Source organism: Malaya genurostris, chromosome 2, assembly GCF_030247185.1.
Source record: "Malaya genurostris strain Urasoe2022 chromosome 2, Malgen_1.1, whole genome shotgun sequence".
In the NCBI taxonomy this organism is placed as follows: domain Eukaryota; kingdom Metazoa; phylum Arthropoda; class Insecta; order Diptera; family Culicidae; genus Malaya; species Malaya genurostris.
In genome coordinates this window covers 14669291-14689338 of record NC_080571.1, presented here as the reverse complement: position 1 = coordinate 14689338, position 20048 = coordinate 14669291, and the positions used below count along the sequence as shown (strand labels likewise).

The 20048-nt window shown below is 39.0% G+C and overlaps 1 protein-coding gene across 2 annotated transcripts in view; it reads left to right on the top strand.

Annotated features, from left to right (window-relative positions):
- Positions 1-20048, top strand: part of LOC131432664 (zinc finger protein sens) — a 443520-nt gene that overhangs the window by 392148 nt on the left and 31324 nt on the right. For both annotated transcript variants that reach the window (XM_058599068.1, XM_058599069.1), the window contains one exon: positions 18798-19595. In XM_058599068.1, the coding sequence (XP_058455051.1) occupies positions 19143-19595 (453 nt within the window). In that variant the 5' untranslated portion in view covers positions 18798-19142. The remainder of the gene's footprint in view (positions 1-18797; positions 19596-20048) is intronic.

Genomic DNA, 20048 nt, shown 5'->3' with positions numbered 1-20048 from the left:
TGGACATTACCATTCTTTGAGATAATTTGATAGTGACTTTTTATTTATTATGGATCTCTAAACAAACAAATATTACCATAGTAACATCAAATAATGTTGCCAGTAAGTGTATTTTTTGATAACTACGACCTGTCAAGGTTTAAAAAAGAAAGGGCCTAGGCTAAGTTGATCATTTGATGAACCAAAAATTGGCGATACGTTAGTATGGGACTTAGGCGTATTATTATTTGTATTTGGTTTTACTATGCGAAAATTGGCAAAGCGGTTTGGAATTCATCATGTCAGTGGTAAAACCATCATTAATAAGTTTGGAGAACACTGTTCGTTGGATGAGCTACCAGAAAGAGGCAGAAAACCCGGTTTTTCCAACCCGAAACTAGTCCAGAAAGTGGTATCTCTAGTCTTTAAGAAAAATCAATGTCAATACGTGATTTTGCCAAAAAAGCAGGAACGAGTGTCGGAATGATCCAGCATATCAAGAGGCGAAATCACCTGAAGACCTACAAGCAGCAGAAAATCTCGAATCAAAGTGTAGAACAGAAGAAGCGAGCAACAAGGGCCCGGAAATTGTATTCGCGTCTTTTGCAGTGTCCGGATGCATGCGTTTTCATGGACGATGAGACTTATGTAAAAAAAACTCACAAACCCTTCCAGGTCCACAATACTTTACTGTCATCGTTGGGGAGGATGTGAGCGATGCGGACAGGTCGATTCAAGTAGAGAAACTCGGTAGAAAGATACTGGTATGGCAAGCAATATGTTCCTGTGGTTTGAAGTCAACCATTTTTTAAACTATCGGAACTATAAATGCAGAAATCTATCGATCTGAGTGTCTCCAGGAGAGATTGCTGTCTTTATATAAGAAGCATAGTACACCTCCACTGTTTTGGCAGGATTTAGCGTCGGCTCACTATGCCAGAACCACTCTCAATTGGCTTGCGGAAAAGGGTATAAATTTCGTTGAGAAAAGTATCAATCCACCAAATTGCCCTCAGCTTCGACCCATCGAACGTTACTGGGCAATCGTGAAGAGGGTCTTCAAGAAAACTGGTAAGGCAGCTGGGAACATGCAGGAGTTCAAAAAAATTTGGTCTCAAGCGTCCAAAAAATGCGATGCAACACTTGTCCGGAACGTGATGAAGAGCGCTCGATCAAAAGTTCGATAATTCTTGAAGGAATAACTTAAATTTCATTCGGTTTTCATTATACTCAAGTTTAACCTCGTACAATAACGGATTAATTTTTAGTTTGAATAAAATATCGTTTTTTATCATAATTTGAAAGAAAAATTTGTGGATAGCTTATTTTCGATACATTCCTTAGTGTACATAAGGCTTTTATCGTATCGAAGAACGTTCTCTACCAACTCTTCACACAATTCAATCATTCCAATCAAAGAGAGACGGATATCATCTCAGCAACAAAAAAAATCGGCATGGTTCATTTAACATACAATGGACACCAGTGCGAGAGCGAATTTCTCTCGATGACCTGTCTGAGCATCACGAGTTAGCACGCTGCTGAGAGGAATCTCTCTGAAACAATAAACGGTCACTTATTCTCGTTTCGCGATCCGATTCTATACGGGCAGTGGATAATTGCGATATAAACATCTTTCAATTGCCACTTATTCTAACTATGTGCATATAACCTTTCTATAAGTTGTGTCTATGAAACTGTATTGCAACCTAGTATGAGAATCATCAAGTCGAATCATCGATTCGATTTTCAGCGATACTTGCGATTCTCTCTTGGTTCATTCCACACAGCACCGATCATTATCAGACTGCAATTTTTTTTAAGGGCCGTGAAAAACTCAGAGTATGAAGTGGAGCGAAGATATGTAGAAAAATTCTCTCACGGTTCATGCATTGAGAGACACGAATCCGGAAATAGTGGTCATATATACCAAAATGGATCTCACTCACTTTTCTCAGCAATGGTTTGACCGAATGCCACAAACTTAGATTCAAATGAAAGGTCTTTCGGTCCAATACGAAATTCCTGAATTTCATCCGGATCCGATTTTCGGTTCCGGAGTTATAGGGTAAAGTGTGTTCAATATTGTACACCGTCACTTAAACCGGCGGAACGAAAACCGTAAAAAATGTTATAAACTGGACTCTAAACCGTTATTCCCAATCTTAGGGTCAAGGTCTTATCGTCCTACCAAAAATTACTGCATATTTTCGGATGCAACAAACATTTAAATCGTAATTTAGAATGCGTACTAGTAGAGTTTGTGTGTCATGTTAGTTGGTGGCCGTACGAACCGACTTTGATTACACCGGTTCTCGGGTTCCGGTGCCAGAAGTGCACATAATAGTGAACCCACTTCGTTTTCTTAAGGATGACCTACGCAATCAAAGCACTGTTTTCTTCCGTTTGTTATACTAGTTAATGCACAAACAATCTCTTGATTTTTTTCAAAAATCGAAGAGAAAAATTTTGAATAGAATACCACAATATTATATGTACATGAGAAAGGCATCATTACACCAAAGCAAAGTCCTGGCATTACATTCCTTTTGTGAAATTTGGCCTTTCTGTTTCAACAGACTTCGCAGCAGATTCTTAGTGTACAGAATCATTGCATGGCTAGTACTATGGATCCTACTGACACTAAGAATCCTTCCAGGTCGGGGCTCGAACATACGACAGCTGGCTTGTAAGACCAGCGTCCTATGCATTGAACCGCCAACCCGGGCATCATTACACCACTAGGTGGATTAAAACAGGTTTTTTTTTGAGAACGGTAGTTCTTCAGTTCAAAGTCATGGATCCTTTTTTGCTGGTAGAAAACAGTTTATTAAGAACACTACGAAACCTCAGTTCTAATTGGGATCTCGGTTAATCATTCAACAAGCAAACTAACGATGAAAAGAATACGCCACACTGAGGTCTCGTAAAAAAACCGCGTAACTTTGGAAATCCGCATAAAAAAGGCGGGTGGGTAATGTCAGAGACATAACTGGATGTCGTGAATACGAAAACAACTTACAATCCCGAATATCAATTAATTGATCAATTATGATCAATATTGATGAATTTTGCAAGCATTTTTCACATTTTTCGCAAAAACAAAGAAGGCTTCACTTGATCTCGATTACTGTGAATTTCACACAGCGAAAAGTGCACAAATCGAATCAAACTGTTCTAGATTTGCACTAAACTGAGGATATTTCCTTTCGATTTGCGAACAACAAATCCTAATAGTTCTTTAGAAAACTTTTAGAGTCATTAGAACGGCTGATTTTGTGTGATGCTCTCAACCATTGTCCTCTTTTCGTTGTTTTTTTCACCAATGCAAACGACGAGCAGCTGTGACGTAATCGCTCTTGTCGGAAGCGATACTAGCTTTGCACACGACACACAATACATCTGCTCGCAGTGGCGATAGAATCCAAACTGATCCAATTTTTGTTAAGAGGTTTCTTTTTACAAGATTTCGTTTGTAGCTTTTTCACTAATGGGCGGTCCTAACGGCTATAAAAATAGCAGCATACAGAATTTTAATTTCGATTTGCGGATTTGCATTTCATTGAAAGAAACTACCAGGATGCTGTACGGGATTCATTCCTGCCATTCAGAAGGATCAAATTGTGGAACTCACTACAATATTGAGCACTGTTCGGAACATTTTTCTCGAATGATTTGTTGTACAGCAGCAGATATTTTGTTCTCTTCCTTAGAACGCGTTCTGATTGGCTGGTGTTGACATGGGAGTAAAAATTTCTGAAGTGCCCCCCCCCCCCATTTTTCACGAGGCACACGATTTTTCGCTAAGTGTTATTGTTTTGTAGTACTAGTATCTATGAACATGTTCGCAAAATATTTCGTCAATATTCGAAAGTTTTATACTATTTTTAGTTACATAAATATTTATATACCTTTTTCTTGTAATGCTTCCAGAAACATACGTTCTTTTTCGAATGGCACGAAACTATGCAAACAACCATCTATTTTAGCTATAAAATGAATTAAAATTTTTTTTAAAATGTTTAATTATTTCATAGAATAGGGTTTTCAAAATTTTTGATTTTTTGTATATGCGTTCCATGCAACGCGCACCGCGTGAGCAAGTCGGCATGGTGAGGTAGGGCTCGGTAGGGTGCGACGTCGTCGATACGAACGAAGCAGAGATGCCAGGTCTACAGATTTGTCTGTAAATGTAAACATTTCGTATATAGTGCTGCAGACATTGTTTGTTGCGGACTTTTTCCGCAGACTTTTGAAAATCGAGTTTTTCGTAGACTTTCGCCAAAATTTACAGACTTTTGAAATTACCGCGATGTTTTTTTTATTTAATGACTTTTGAAACCCTGTCTGAAGATATTTGAAATTTGTACCTGGCATCTCTGAAACAAAGTGAGCTGCGACAGGTTTGGACAAGTAGTCTCTGAATGCAACAAAATTTCAGTCGATGATAAATGTCCATAAATTAAATACGAAATATTACTTGAATTTCTACAAAAATATCCGTAAATCAATAGTTCAGTGATATCTGGTATAAACTATCAAAAAAAGGTAATAACTTATCTTATTTCAGCAAAAAAGTAAATATTTCCTTTGATTTCTTCGAATTAGATGTATTGTTATTGATTTTTTTTTTTCATTGTTGTGATTAGCAAGATGGGTCGTCCTGACGAGTGTTGCAATCCATTACGCAAAAATCGTCACAAGTGTGTACGAAAACAACTCTTCAAAATTACGCCGCGATGGAACATCAAATTCCAAAATTTTATCGGTTTGAAAATATGCGACACTTGTCGGAGAAATGTTTATAAAAGCGATGGAAATGATTTTACTGCCGAGGTTCGTCTACAGGAAGCAATTGCCGATGAGACAATGAATGATAAGTCAATTGATTACGTTGAAGATGATGACCGAGTTGATCCCACTTTTGAATGTAAGGCAGTGGACAATGCTATACAACTCGATAAAATTATAATTATTAAAATTATAACTTTATTGGAAGAAATTGGAGAAACAAAAATTAAAATGTCGCGCTCTACAAATTTTCAAAATAGCCTTAATATTTCGGAAATTCTGAAAACAAAAGAAAATACTGAACAAGAGAGAAAAATATCTGTGGTCAACCGTAACATAGAAACTGAATTCATAAAAGGAATTAAAAATGCTTTATCTAATGGTAATATTACATACTTAGACAAAATACAAATTCTTACTACACTTCCACCAAACTGGACCATTAATAAAATGCGAAGAGAACTACAAGTTTCCCGTCGAATGGCTCGTCGATCGAAAAAATTAAGGAATAATTTAGGTCATGGCTCGCGACCCGACAAAAAGCGTGGCAAAAAAATTTCAAATTGGATACACAAAAAAGTCCAAGAATATTATTTGTCGGAAGAAATCAGTCGTTTCCTGCCAGGAATTAAAGATTGTGTTTCCGTTATTCAAAACGGAAAACGAACGCACGTGCAGAAAAAACTTTTATTATTTAACATAAATGAAATACACGAAAAATTCGTTAAAGAATTTCCTGAGGCTTCGATTTCCCTTTCAAAATTTCAAAAACTGCGGCCACGAGAATGCATTCCAGCAGGTCAGAGAGGAACGCACGTTGTGTGTGTTTGTAAGACTCGCGAGAACGTTAAATTAAAAATTACTGGTATAAAACAGGAATTGAAAAAGAAAGGAATCGAGTTTTGCAAGACCTATCAACATTTTATTAAATCGATGTGCAGTGTGTCAGCTCGAAATTGCTATTTTTCGCAGTGTGAAGAATGCCCCGGCACTGAAACTGTTGCGAACGAATTAGCACAATTATTCAAAACAAGTTGCATTTCGACGATAAAATATAGCCAGTGGAAGAGCACAGATAGGTAATATAATCTCTAGAAATATATATACTTATTATTTTGTCATTCAAGATTGGATTATAAGTTCTGGATATTTTTTGTAGGTGTGAAATAACAGAAATTAGTACATCAGTTAAGGATTTTGTGAATGACTTGCGATTAGAATTGCAGGAATTGTTGAAACACGATTTTTTGGCAAAAACCCAAACCTGTTATTTCAAAAAAAAAAAAGAAGATATTGAAGAAGAAGAAATAGTCGTAGCATTAGATTTTGCGGAAAATTACTCTTTTTTTTATACAAAATGAGATACAGTCTCACCACTGGAGTAATAACCAGGCTACCATACATCCATACGTAATTTACTACCGCGAAAATGGTCGAGTGAAAAACAAAAATTTTGTGATCATTTCGGAAAAAAAGACGCACGATACAAGTTCAGTGCATTTATTTAATACAAAACTTATTAAATACTTGAAAAATGAATTACCATACAAAAATATAAAAAAAAATTATTATTTCTCTGATGGTGCTGCGTCACAATATAAAAACAAATACAATTTTGTGAACTTGGCACTTCACGAGCAAGATTTCAAAATCAAAGCAGAATGGAGTTTCTTCGCAACCTCACATGGGAAAGGAGCTTGTGATGGAATAGGTGGGACCGTTAAAAGACACGCTTATAAAGCTAGTTTGCAGTGAATTGATACCAATCGAATCACAACTGCGCAAAACCTGTTCGACTGGGCAAAGGATTCATTCAAAAATATAAAATTTGACTTCTGCACGATAAACGAGCATGACATTCACGATACACAACAGCAACATCGATTTAAAAACGCATTGACAATAAAAAATAAACGCGCGTTTCATTATTAAAAACCGATAGATGAACGCAAAGTAGAATGTAAGATTTTTTCTGACGACGAGGAAGTTGTTGTAAATTATCTGTTCAAACAATAAAAAAATAAAGAATATTATAGAATCAATGTTGTTAAATTAAATGTGGTTTATAAATTTTCTGATATATGTACATAACTATTGAAGTTATTATATTCTATGCATGCTGTTCAAACCTTCACTTCGTTCATATCGACGACGTCGCACCCTACCGAGCCCTACCTCACCATGCCGACTTGCTCACGCGGTGCGCGTTGCATGGAACGCATATACAAAAAATCAAAAATTTTGAAAACCCTATTCTATGAAATAATTAAACATTAAAAAAAAATTTTAATTCATTTTATAGCTAAAATAGATGGTTGTTTATTTACAAAGTTTCGTGCCATTCGAAAAAGAACTTAAGTTTCTGGAAGCATTACAAGAGAAAGGTATATAAATATTTATGTAACTAAAAATAGTATAAAACTTTCGAATATTGACGAAATATTTTGCGAACATGTTCATAGATACTAGTACTACAAAACAATAACACTTAGCGAAAAATCGGGTGCCTCGTGAAAAATGGGGGGGGGGGCACTTCAGAGATTTTTACTCATGGGTCAAATGAGACTGGTTTTTCAATAGTGTACTATTGAAATACTTCAATGCTGTTGCTTTACACGTTTAAGTTGAAAAATTTCAATTCTGTTGGTAGTTAGATTATATAAATCCTTTCACAGATCACTGAGTTATGAGCTTTAAAAATACGAGAAAGGCAAGCGCGCCTTATGAGTTATCGCCTTTGTTACTTGTTTATACCAAACATTTCAGAAAAGTTTAATTTTGAATTATTTGAGATTATGTCACACAACCGAATATTTTTTCATAAAATGTAATTATATTTCCGATGGGATGTAGTAAAAATTATGTTGATTCGTTAGATACAACAAGAGATATTCACGATCAAAAACTTATCACTCTCTCAGAGGGTAAATTTTGAAAAGGCACCCCATAGTAAAGTAAGTCGTATTCACGACAAAAAACCCCAAAACTAAAGAAAAACAAAATTGTTGGCAAATACCTTAGAAATGCATGAAACGTCCAGATTTGGTGTAATCTAAAAAAAAGTTTTTTGTCGTGAATACGACTTACTTTACTATGGGGTGCCTTTTCAAAATTAGCCATATGGAAGAATGGACAGAACTTAACCGTGAATATCTCGACTTGTATCAACGGCAGCAACATAATTCTTTCACTATTTCATCAAAAATATGATCAGGAAAATCGAGGGATGATCAAGAATTTAAACAATTCAAAAATGAAATTTTATAAAACTTTGAAAACAACGCGGAAAACTCTTTACTTTTGCTTGGCTTTTTCGCGCGAGGACGACGATTTTGAGCTTTCCAGTCATCGAGGGAGCGATATCATCAACCAACAGCGACGGAGAGTGCACCTTCTGCGTGGTTAAAACCTCAAACTCTCATTTGCTTTCCGGTCTTCAAGCCGAAAGGACGCATTCAACTCTCATTCGCATTCTGAAACTGGATTCTGGATCTGTATTCCGAAACTGATTCCAGTTTCGATATTGTAGTTCTAGAATTGCAACTGAACTCTGAGTCTGCTCTTAGTTCTAAATTTAGTTCTTGAACTCAGGTCCAGTTCCTTATTCCAGAATCCTTCTGCTCGGTTCTTTTTAGAAGCATGATAATACTCCCAAAGAATTATGCAACATTTTACTGTACTCTATGCAACCCATTTTGGTAGTCGTGGCGATAAATCGTCTTCAAGCTTCAGAGCTTAGTTCCGGAATATGGGTTTAGAATTCAGAGCCTGCGTGCTGAACTGGATTCTGGAAAAGGATTCCAGAACTGATTTCAGTTTGGAAATTGTAGTCTACTAAAATCCAACTGAAATCTGAGTCTGTTCTAAGTTCTGAATCTAGTTCTTGAGCTCAGGTCCAGTTCCTAATTCCAGAATTCTTTAAATCGGTTCTTTTGTCCTGAATACGACTTACTTTACTATGGGGCGCCTTTTCAATATTTACCCCCTGTACAAGAATGGGCAGAATTTCTCTTATTGCTACAGACGAAACTGGACGTCGAGGTGAGGTTCTACCACAAACATCAGTAAGAACAAACCAAGTATAAAGCGTGAAACACTCAGGTCGTTTTCTCATTTGGACTTCGGTCGTCAGGAGGAGCAGTCGGCAATGAAAGTAGACCTTTTGCATGGTGTAAAGCCTCAAACGCTCTAGTCAGAGAGCCAGTTTTCAGGATAATTTGATTAGCTTTGTGCAATTTTCGCACTGCAAAATTCGGAACAGTGTTCAATATCTTAGAGAATTACACAATTTGGCCCTTTCTGAATGCCAGAAATTTATCTCGTACGACATTTTAATAACTTTTTTCATTCAAATATTTAAATCCGAAACGAAATAATTGACATCAAAATTCCGTATATTTCTATTTAGAACAATAATTGTATACCCAAAGAATTATGCGAAATTTTCTTCACTATACTGTATACAGCCCATTTTTCAACCACTTGTAGTTTGTAGTAGAACTTTCTGCTGATTTGCTATATAAAATGCATAGCACCGACTTAGAAGCCATTAATGAAAGGTTCCTTTCAGAACTACCATTATTTTATCATAAAGAACTATACTGGTTATTTCGTAATATTCAATTATGTGTCAGAATGTTTGTTGTAACTAATCTGTACTTTAGTTTAGGAGTATCGTTTCAAATTCTAGTAGTGAAAAAGAGGAAAGCTTGCACAATTCACACAATCGATCAACTAGTTGATATTCGAAAGTATAAAGAAAGAGTGTCAGTTTTATTCGTATTCACGACATCCTGTTATGTCTCTGACATTACACACCCGTACTTTTTTTTCTGTGAAAATCGACTTTGGGACTTCCGATATTGATGCCGAATGTCTGAGAAATGAGAGAAACGTCGAAATCTGGTGTTTTTTTTTTAATTGATTTAAAAATATTCCGGGATAACACCAGATCTCGAAGGTTCATGCATTTCTACGACAATACAAGAAAACCGCATAACTTGAGAAATCCGCACAAAAAAAACGCGTAACTGTGGAAATCCGCGTAAAAAAAGATCTCAGTGGAAGGAGAAATAAATAAGACATTGTAAATAAGAAATATGTGAAATATCTCTAAGGGACGATCTCACCAGTATCCTGTTCCTCCTATTCGCATTACTGTAAACAACGCGATGTGACACACCACTACTGAAAAAATAAAATAAAAAAACACTCGCGGATGCGTTTGCTGCAAACTAATTTTAGATTTTGAGTTTGAATCACACGATAACACCGACAATGATATGCAGATGGCGCTTCAATCGTTTTGACATCGTTTAGCAGCTTCTGTCACGAACATTTTTTTAGATTCGCGAGTCAGCATTGTTCGATAAATAAGACTTCTAACAACCTGACACTCATCATTCAGTAATAGCCGTTCAACCGAGAAGGTTGTGTATAGAAGCGTACAGTTTAATAACGCTGGTTGGTTTACACGCGTTAAATACGACAACGGTTGAACTACAGGTAGAAACCTGTTGGCAGCAGCCGTTAAAACGTATAGTCGTGCTGCATAAGAGAGCCCTAGTGCTGGGCCAAGCTGGTGAAGGAAACAACAAAGGGCGTTTCCCAAACTCTACCCAGGCCGCAATATACAGCCACAAGTGCTGAGCAGGAGAGTGCAAAGGCACATCGAAGAGGAAGAGTGCAAAGGCACACCGGTGCGAAGGCACTTCGGTGCAGAAGCATATCGGTGCGGAGCACTAGGAAGAAGGAGACAAGACAACTCGGTCTTTCCACTGCCATACAACACGCAGGTATACACCGGTGACCTGCGCTGGTTACAGCTGGCGAAGACGAAAGCAAATCGGAATTCGAGTGATGCTGGATGTCAGGTAGCAGTAGCATCACATCATATTCTATCGCTACAGTGAGCTTCAGCATTGTATCAACGTCCAGATACATCCAACAAGAACATCTAGAGCAACGAGGATCTACACGGCAGTGCAACGGAGATAGACAACAATTTCAAGGTAGAAGTTTTTTCTTTTCCTTTTGATTGAGTACTGTGTAGTGTTGGTTTCAAATTTTATTTTAAAGTTTAGTTAAAAATTTTAATGTAATGGATGAATCCATGGACGTAAATCCTAGCATGAATCCGATACCCCCACGAACGAAAAAATATCAGGAGAGCTCTTCTGGGCCTTGGATAGTCTTTTTTAGACGTATATCAAAGCCATTAAACATTTTTCAAATTAATAAAGGTTTGACATCACGATACTCTTCAATCAAAGAGATCATAAAAGTAAATAACGATAAAATTCGTGTTGTGGTAAATAATTTGAAACACGCGAATGATATTGTCTCTTCGGAACATTTCAATAAAGAGTATAAAGTTTACATACCCTCCAAAGATGTCGAAATTGACGGTGTTGTTACCGAAGCGAGTCTTTCGGTAGATGATTTACTCAAGCATGGTGTTGGTCGTTTCAAGAACTCTATGCTTGAGGGTGTGAAAATACTGGAGTGCAAACAACTGTACTCAGTAGTTCATGAAGAGGAAAAAAAAGTTTATCGCCCATCAGACTCGTTTCGAGTGACATTTGCCGGGTCTGCGTTGCCGTCCCATGTCTATGTCGATAAAATTCGCCTCCCTGTTCGGCTTTTTGTTCCAAATGTAATGAATTGTACGAACTGCAAAAAATTCGGCCACACAGCTACTTACTGTAGTAATAAACCAAAATGTATTAAGTGTGAAGGGCCTCATAAAGATAATGATTGCAACAAGGAAATTGAAAAATGTATATATTGTGGGAATAGTCCTCATGATGATATTTCAGTATGCACTGCATTTAAAGTGCACAAAGACAAAATTAAGCTTTCTTTAAAAGCACGGTCTAAGCGCACATATGCAGAAATGCTTAAAACGGTCATTGATGTCCCCCCTTTGGAAACCGAAAACGGGTTTTCAAATCTAGAGGAACCAGAGGACTCTGACTCTGACGAAAATAGTGAAGGTAATTCGTTTATCACTACCCAAGGGTCAGTTAAGAGAAAGAAGTCTTCCTCCAAATTACCAAAAAAGACACCTAAAATTTCATCTTCAAAAAAAGATCCCCGTGTTAAACAAAAAAAGTCAAAACCAAAGACTGTGCCTCCTGGTTTGTCAAATTCACAAACCAATCCAGGATCTAGTACAGAAAAAGATAATAATCCAGTGGGCTCCATTTCACAGCCACCAACAGGATTACTGAAGTTTTCGGAAATTGTTGAATGGATTTTCTCAGCATTCAATATATCTGAACCCTTAAAGACCCTCATAATGGCATTCCTTCCAATAGCTAGAACCTTTTTGAAGCAGTTATCAGCTCAATGGCCAATTGTCTCAGGTTTTGTATCTTTTGATGGATAATTTATCACCCGTCGCAAATGATACAATCAATGTCCTGCAGTGGAATTGTCGAAGCATCATGCCAAAACTTGATTCATTTAAAATATTATTGCATAGTCAAAAATGTGATGTATTTGCTTTATGCGAAACATGGCTTACTTCAAACATAGCTTTAAATTTTAATGATTTTAACATTATACGTCTCGATAGAGACTCTCCGTATGGTGGAGTGCTTTTGGGAATTAAGAAATGCTATTCCTTTTATAGATTAAACATCCCTTCAACTTCTAGTATAGAAGTTGTTGCTTGCCAAATAAACATTAAAGGCAAAGATATTTGCATAGCTTCGGTTTATATTCCTCCAAAAGCACAAGTTGGACAGCAACAGCTTAATGAAATGGTTGAAGCCCTTCCTGCACCACGATTGATTCTGGGGGATTTAAATTCGCACGGTATTATGTGGGGTTCCGTTTACAATGATAGCAGATCATCTTTAATACAAAACATTTGTGACAATTTTAGCATAACGGTATTAAATATGGGTAGCATGACACGGATCCCAAGACCTCCGGCACGCCCAAGTGCATTAGATCTATCTCTTTGCTCAACATCAATTCGACTAGATTGCACCTGGAAAATACTGCCTGATTTACACGGTAGCGATCATTTACCAATCATCATCTCAATTAGCAGTAGCAATTGCATTGCTACTTCCGCTAGTATTCCATATGATTTGACAAAAAATATCGACTGGATTAAATACCAAAGTAGTATCTCTAGTATTTTGAATTCAATGGAAGAGCTCCCTCCACTTGAAGAATATGACTTCCTCATTTGTTCGATTCTGGAGGCAGCAGAACAATCCCAAACTAAACGCTTTCCTGGGCCAACGACTAACAGAAGGCCTCCCAACCCCTGGTGGGACAAAGAGTGCTCAGAGGCTAAACTCGCAAAACAAAATGCTTGCAAGACGTTTCTAAAACGGGGAGGAGGAACTCCTCAGAATTTTGAAAAACTTATGGTTTTAGAAACCAAGTACAAGAGCATACTTCGAGCCAAAAAATGTAGCTATTGGAGACATTTTGTCGAAGGTTTGTCAAGAGATACCTCAATGAGCACTCTTTGGAACACGGCCAGACGAATGAGGAATCGTAACGTGGGCAATGAGAGTGATGAATACTCGAACCGATGGATATTTGACTTTGCTAGGAAAGTTTGCCCAGATTCTGTTCCTACGCAGAGCATTATACGGGAATCTCCTCCAAATAATGGTTTTATTAATAACCCATTTTCAATGATGGAATTTTCTATAGCACTCTTGTCTTGTAACAATAACGCTCCAGGGTTGGACAGAATTAAATTCAACTTGGTGAAGAATCTGCCCAACCTCGCAAAAAGACGTTTGTTGGAATTGTTCAACAAGTTTCTTGAGCAAAATATTGTTCCACCTGACTGGAGACAAGTGAAAGTTATCGCCATTCAAAAACCGGGGAAACCAGCTTCCAATCACAACTCATATAGACCCATTGCGATGTTGTCCTGCATCAGAAAATTGTTCGAAAAAATTATTCTACGACGTCTCGACACTTGGGTCGAGACGAACGGTTTGTTGTCAGATACTCAGTTTGGCTTCCGTAGAAATAAAGGGACGAATGATTGCCTTGCATTACTTTCGTCTGACATCCAAATTGCCTTCGCTCAAAAGCAACAAATGGCATCTGTATTTTTAGACATTAAAGGAGCATTTGATTCAGTTTCCATTGATGTTCTTTCAGACAAACTTCACCAAAATGGACTCCCAGCGGTTATAAATAATTATTTGCACAACCTTTTGTCAGAGAAACACATGCATTTTTCACATGGCTATTTGGCAACACTCAGAAATAGTTACATGGGTCTCCCGCAAGGCTCATGCCTCAGTCCGCTCCTCTATAATTTTTACGTAAATGACATTGACAGCTGTCTAGTAACCCCATGTACACTAAGACAATTGGCAGATGATGGCGTAGTTTCAGTTACTGGACCCAAAGCTATTGATCTGCATAAACCATTGCAAGATACCTTAGATAACTTGTCCGATTGGGCTGTTCATCTTGGTATCGAATTCTCTGCGGAGAAAACAGAGTTAGTCGTCTTTTCAAGAAAGCATGATCCCGCGCAGCTTCAGCTCCATATGATGGGAAGAATGATCCAACAGGTTTTAACTTTTAAATACCTCGGGGTGTGGTTCGATTCCAAATGCACGTGGGGAGGACACATTAGGTTTCTGATAACAAAATGCCAACAAAGAGTAAATTTTCTTCGAACAATAACAGGATCTTGGTGGGGTGCTCATCCGGAAGATCTAATAAAATTGTATCAGACAACGATATTTTCAGTGATGGAATATGGATGCGTTTGCTTTCGTTCCGCTGCAAACTCTCATATTATCAAACTGGAGCGAATTCAGTATCGTTGTTTGCGAATTGCTTTAGGGTGCATGCATTCATCACATACAATGAGTCTTGAAGTTCTGGCGGGAGTTCTTCCATTAAAAGATCGATTTTGGGAGCTTTCATCACGCCTGCTAATAAGATGTGAGGTGCTGAATCCCATGGTAATTAATAATTTCGAACGACTAGTCGAGCTTCGATCTCAAACAAAATTCATGACAGTATATTTTAACCATATGTCACAGGAAATCAACCCTTCAAGATATATTCCTATCCGTGTCAGCCTCCTAAATGTCCCTGACTCAACTTTATTTTTCGATACATCCAGGCAGCGCGAAGTGCGTGGAATCCCGGATCATCTACGTTCGACGGAAATCCCAAAAATATTTTCAAGTAAGTTCAGGCATATTGACTCTGAGAAAATGTTTTACACGGACGGATCGCGATTTGAAGAAGCGACAGGGTTTGGTATGTTCAACAATAATGTTTCGGCCTCATTTAGGCTTCAAGAACCTGCATCTGTTTATATAGCAGAGCTAGCAGCAGTTCATTATAGTTTGAGTTTAATCGTCACATTATCTCCAAACCATTATTTCCTCTTCACAGATAGTCTGAGTGCAATTGAAGCCATTCGCTCAAACATGACTGGCAAGACTGAACCGTTTTTCCTGGGCAAAATAAAACAGTGCCTGAACGACATATTGAACAATAATTATCTAATCACTATAGTCTGGGTCCCGGCTCATTGCTCCATTCCTGGCAATGGAAGAGCCGATATTTTAGCCAAACGTGGTGCTATTGAGGGTGAAATTTATGAGAGACCAATTGCTTTCAACGAATTCTATAGCTCGTCTCGCCAAAGAACACTTGCCAGCTGGCAAGCTTCTTGGGATAAAGATGATCTGGGTCGGTGGATGCACTCAATTATTCCGAAAATATCGACAAAGGCATGGTTCAGGGGACTGGATGTGAGTAGAGATTTCATTCGTGTGATGTCCAGACTCATGTCCAATCACTACACGTTAGATGCACATCTCCTTCGAATTGGGCTCTCCGAGACTAATCATTGTGCTTGTGGCGAAGGTTATCGAGATATTGATCATGTCGTTTGGACATGCGTGGAGTATCGTGATGTCAGATCTCAACTAATAAATTCTTTGCGTACCCAAGGTAGACTATCCAATATCCCAGTTCGAGACATTCTTGCTTGTCGTGACCTTTCATACATGAAACTTATTTATCATTTCATAAAGAAAACTGGAGTTTCAATTTAATAAAGGCCCCTTTCAAGACTTAGTTCTGATCCCAGCTGCGTCCATGAGTTCAACCAATAGCTAAATTAGAATAAAAATAATGTAATGATACAAACAAACTCGAAACAGTTTATGAAATTATTAACAAAATGTCTGAAAATAACAGCTTATTTTATAATTTATAGAAGTTAATCGTTTGGTTCAAATAATATTTCCGAGTAGATTTCATAATTAATGACGAGTTACCTAAGATGATATTTAAGTAATAAGAGAATATGTTTTAATAAATGCAAAACGTTGTGACTATGTTAGAATTAAATTAGGATAAGAATATTATGTAAAAGTGATGCTACGGCGAAGAAAAACTTATGTAAACTGCCTTAAGAAATAAACGTATTTATGAAAAAAAAAACAACCTGACACAGCCGCACTATCACTCTAAATAACTGTTTTGACCAATTGCATTACTATAAGTTGATTGATACACATTGAAATTAGTGTTTTAAGAGCAACACATCGGCACCGCATCGTACTCCCAGTGGTGCCAACTCCCATATGTCAGTCCAGCTGATTCCCGGTTAGTGCGCAAAACCACATTCGCCACTAGTGAGTCCCGCTTGAGAAGAATCTCTGGCAGTCGGTAGGAAACTGGCTGTCGAAAAAGCGCTGACAAAATTGTATCAGACTCTGCTGGATATATTTTGCAAATTCCACATAAACAACGCCCTTATTCTGAATAACGACGTATTGATTTTTCGATCGAATCCTAGCTACCTTTGATTTTGCTAGCGTTATTAGGAATACAAATGAAATACGATCGTAAAATCGATACGACGTTATTCAGAATAAGGGCACAAATTTCTTTAGTTTGACTCCATTTGAAATCCAACATAGATGTTTTATTATCCGTGTACTATGTATTATTTTGCAGCTGATTTTTTTTTATTTTCTTTGCGTGATCTCAAGTCCCCCTTTGGACACAATTCAAGATTCCAAAACTATTCCCATTGATTAGATTTTCCTTTTAATTCTATACCAAATCACCGTTTATAGTCATTAAATATCTAAAAACAAATCTGCTCACAAGTATCACTCAAACAATCGACCAACGTCCCAAAGTTCCCACCGTGCCAAAGTAATCGATTGACAGTTCCAAAATTGTTTTGTGGCAAACGCACCAGGGTTACCAGCTGGGCAGACCTAATTCAATTTCAACCAAAAAAAGGAAAGAAACCATTAGTCGCCTAGCTGCTGAATGAATTCGGTTCGTTCGAACCCAAGAGAGTCAAAGTGCGGCCAATAGACAAAACCAAAAAAAATCAAATGTTTACCATGGCTGCCAGCTTCTGCTTCTGCTGTTGCCATCCGAGAGCCCGATGAGGATGAGTTTCTCCACAGCACCAATGGTCGGAGCGGGTCAAGGCTTGCTTTGCCTTGTTCGGAATTTTTCAGATCATCAACAGAAGGATTGATTTCAGAATGGTGGCCGAGATAATTAATCACCGATTTGATGAATTCCTTCGTCTACCGCGGATCAGCAAAAATAGAACACCACAATGAAGCTTAATTATCACTACTCATAAACCGCGCGCTCAATCGGTCCGGTTTCGTTTTCGTCCGCCCGATTTGGGACCCGTCGCGCCTACTGTCTATGGATGATATTACTACTAATACTACTACTACTACTACTACTACTGGGCTGTCAACGGAACCGCCCGGCGCATGATAAATTACACGATTACGAAGAGTGTCGGTTACTGGGGTACACAAGGGGTTTCAGACCAAAATTAACTACGGATTCCTATGATGACGATGGCGATCATCAATCAAAGTTTGCAGTCGTTGTTTGGTGGCTCGACGAGTCGAGACGACGACGACGACGACGACGACTCCGAAAATTCGGCTATTGGGATGTGCGTGTGGCGCGCACTGCCATGTGATTAAAGTCCAATTCAACACAAGCTTCCTCCATGCGGGGTCCCATTGTTGACAATTCGCCGTGCACCGAATTATGTCAAGTCTCGTGGGATCTAGGTGCTACCTACCGAAGTTGTTGCTTTGTGGAACATTAATTTCAATGCTGTTTAGCTGGTCAAACTTTTGATGAAACTAGCGATGATTGTTTTGAAAATGACTGATATTTTACTGTTGCATTTTTCCTTTGAAAGAACTAGAACCGTTTACATTGATTGGAATAATCTCATGCATTAACTAAGCCTCTTTGGAACATTTTCCGTTCTTTTCGCATGATCACTTTCACCGGCAATCACTGCCAAGAGCTTGGATTCAAATGTTCGCACAATATCTAACAAATCAAATTGCTCACGCACCCAAAGCACAATACAACAGCTAAGGGTGAACAGTGCACATGAACAAATCGATAACAAATGTAAACAAAAGGCACTCACCTGCAACGGGACCCCGCTAGAGACGGCGGCTGACGGCTACAGGGCAAACAAACAATCGTAGCAAGCGTGGTGAAACAGCACCGCCGCTCATCGAACTCGGCTCCGGTGGACTAGGGCCGAAGTTGGCAGGCGAGGTTCGCAACTATGTTCGGTTTTGTGTACAGTTTAACGTAAACAAAACATGCCAGCGCTCGTTACAGCAAATACAAGTGATAATTTATTGCATGCAAACTATCTTTTCACACGCTAATCGCGCTACTGAGCGCTGGTTCGCCGTAGGGGAAAAGCTGCCTGCACTGTTATTGTTCGAGACCCGCACTGTCAACCCGCTCCCCTCGCAAAAGTGACCAATCAGGTTGTGCATTTCGCTTATATTAATATTATCAATAATTCAGTGGGCCAACTAATCTGGCAACACAGCAACCAAACCGTCAAAACTGTCAAACGCTCATTTCGCGTTGCAATCAAACTGACGTACACGAAACCAAATTTAAAATTCAGAAAACAATTCCCACTCATTAGCATTTCGTTTAACAAACTGTTTCTGTTCCTGTTCTCTTTCCAGACCATCCACCAGACCCCGCCTCTGTCAGGAAAACGAACGTCGATAAAGTATGCAACACTGCCCTTCTTCGGATGCCAGCAAAGTCGATCCTGCTTCTTCTTCCTCGCACCGTCCAACGCCGACACTGAGTGAATTTCGATAGTCGCGAATCGGGGCGGCATGCAAAAATACCCGACTCAATTTAAAAACGTTTAAATTTTACCAATCTCTATCCGTTCCTGCGGACTGCGGACTCCGGTCGGCCCGGCATGGAACGGAACCTGTACGTTTAGTTGCTTCGTGTCGGGGATTTGGGTTTTGCTGTTAATTTTTAACGAAGCAATCAAAGTGCAATCGGACATATTTATGTTGGAAATCATCTCGAATGGCATAATGACTTCATCGGGTATGGACATAAGTGAAACGTTTCGACCTGAAGATCTGGGAAAGACGGACTTTTTCGACTATGTGACCACCGGCACGACCGCAGAAATGACCGTCAGTGGTGGTGGTGCTGGAGGTGGTGGCGTACCTGGCAGTAGCACCGTGGGGAACAACGGTGGCAGCAGCACATCCACCAGTGGGAACGGTGCGACAGTGGCAATCGATCGACCCCCTGGGATCCGACCTGGGAACGGTGATGCTGGAGGTGGACCCAGCACGGGTAGTAATCGAAACGGTCCGGAAGCCATTAATGGAAGTGCATCGAGTCATACCGGAGGGCTGACGCCGGCAAGCGGGAACAGTGGCACCGGTTCCACGAACACCACCTCCACCAGCACCAATAGCAATAATCAGCCGCTGCAAGGATTCGACCAGGTGAGTACTGATTGCTACCATTTTAAGTACTCAACGAAGAACATGTACACTCTTTCGGCCTCTCTGTCTCTCTGTGCCTCTACAATGTGTCCATCACTTCAACAACGAGAGCTCTCCAGTCAAGCTTTTTGTTCGATCCATCCATTCTTCGCGCTGTTCACCTTGATCAGCACCCGCCCGTACCGCACCCCGCGCACCGTTCGGACCTCGACGAGTGGTCGCTAATTGTAAAATTGCTGTTTCAATCGGTTTTAATTGGGTCAATAATACTCCAAATTGATTTCAATGCTTCGCCGGGGCCGAATCGTCGACATTGAACTAGAGGTGGGTGCGGTGATGTCTCGGATTTATTGTTGTTGTTCGTTTGCTCAATTCTACCGTTCTTTCAAATGCTACTTGCAAAACATTGCTGCACTTGGCAACAGTGACACTGACACTCGACAGACCAACAAA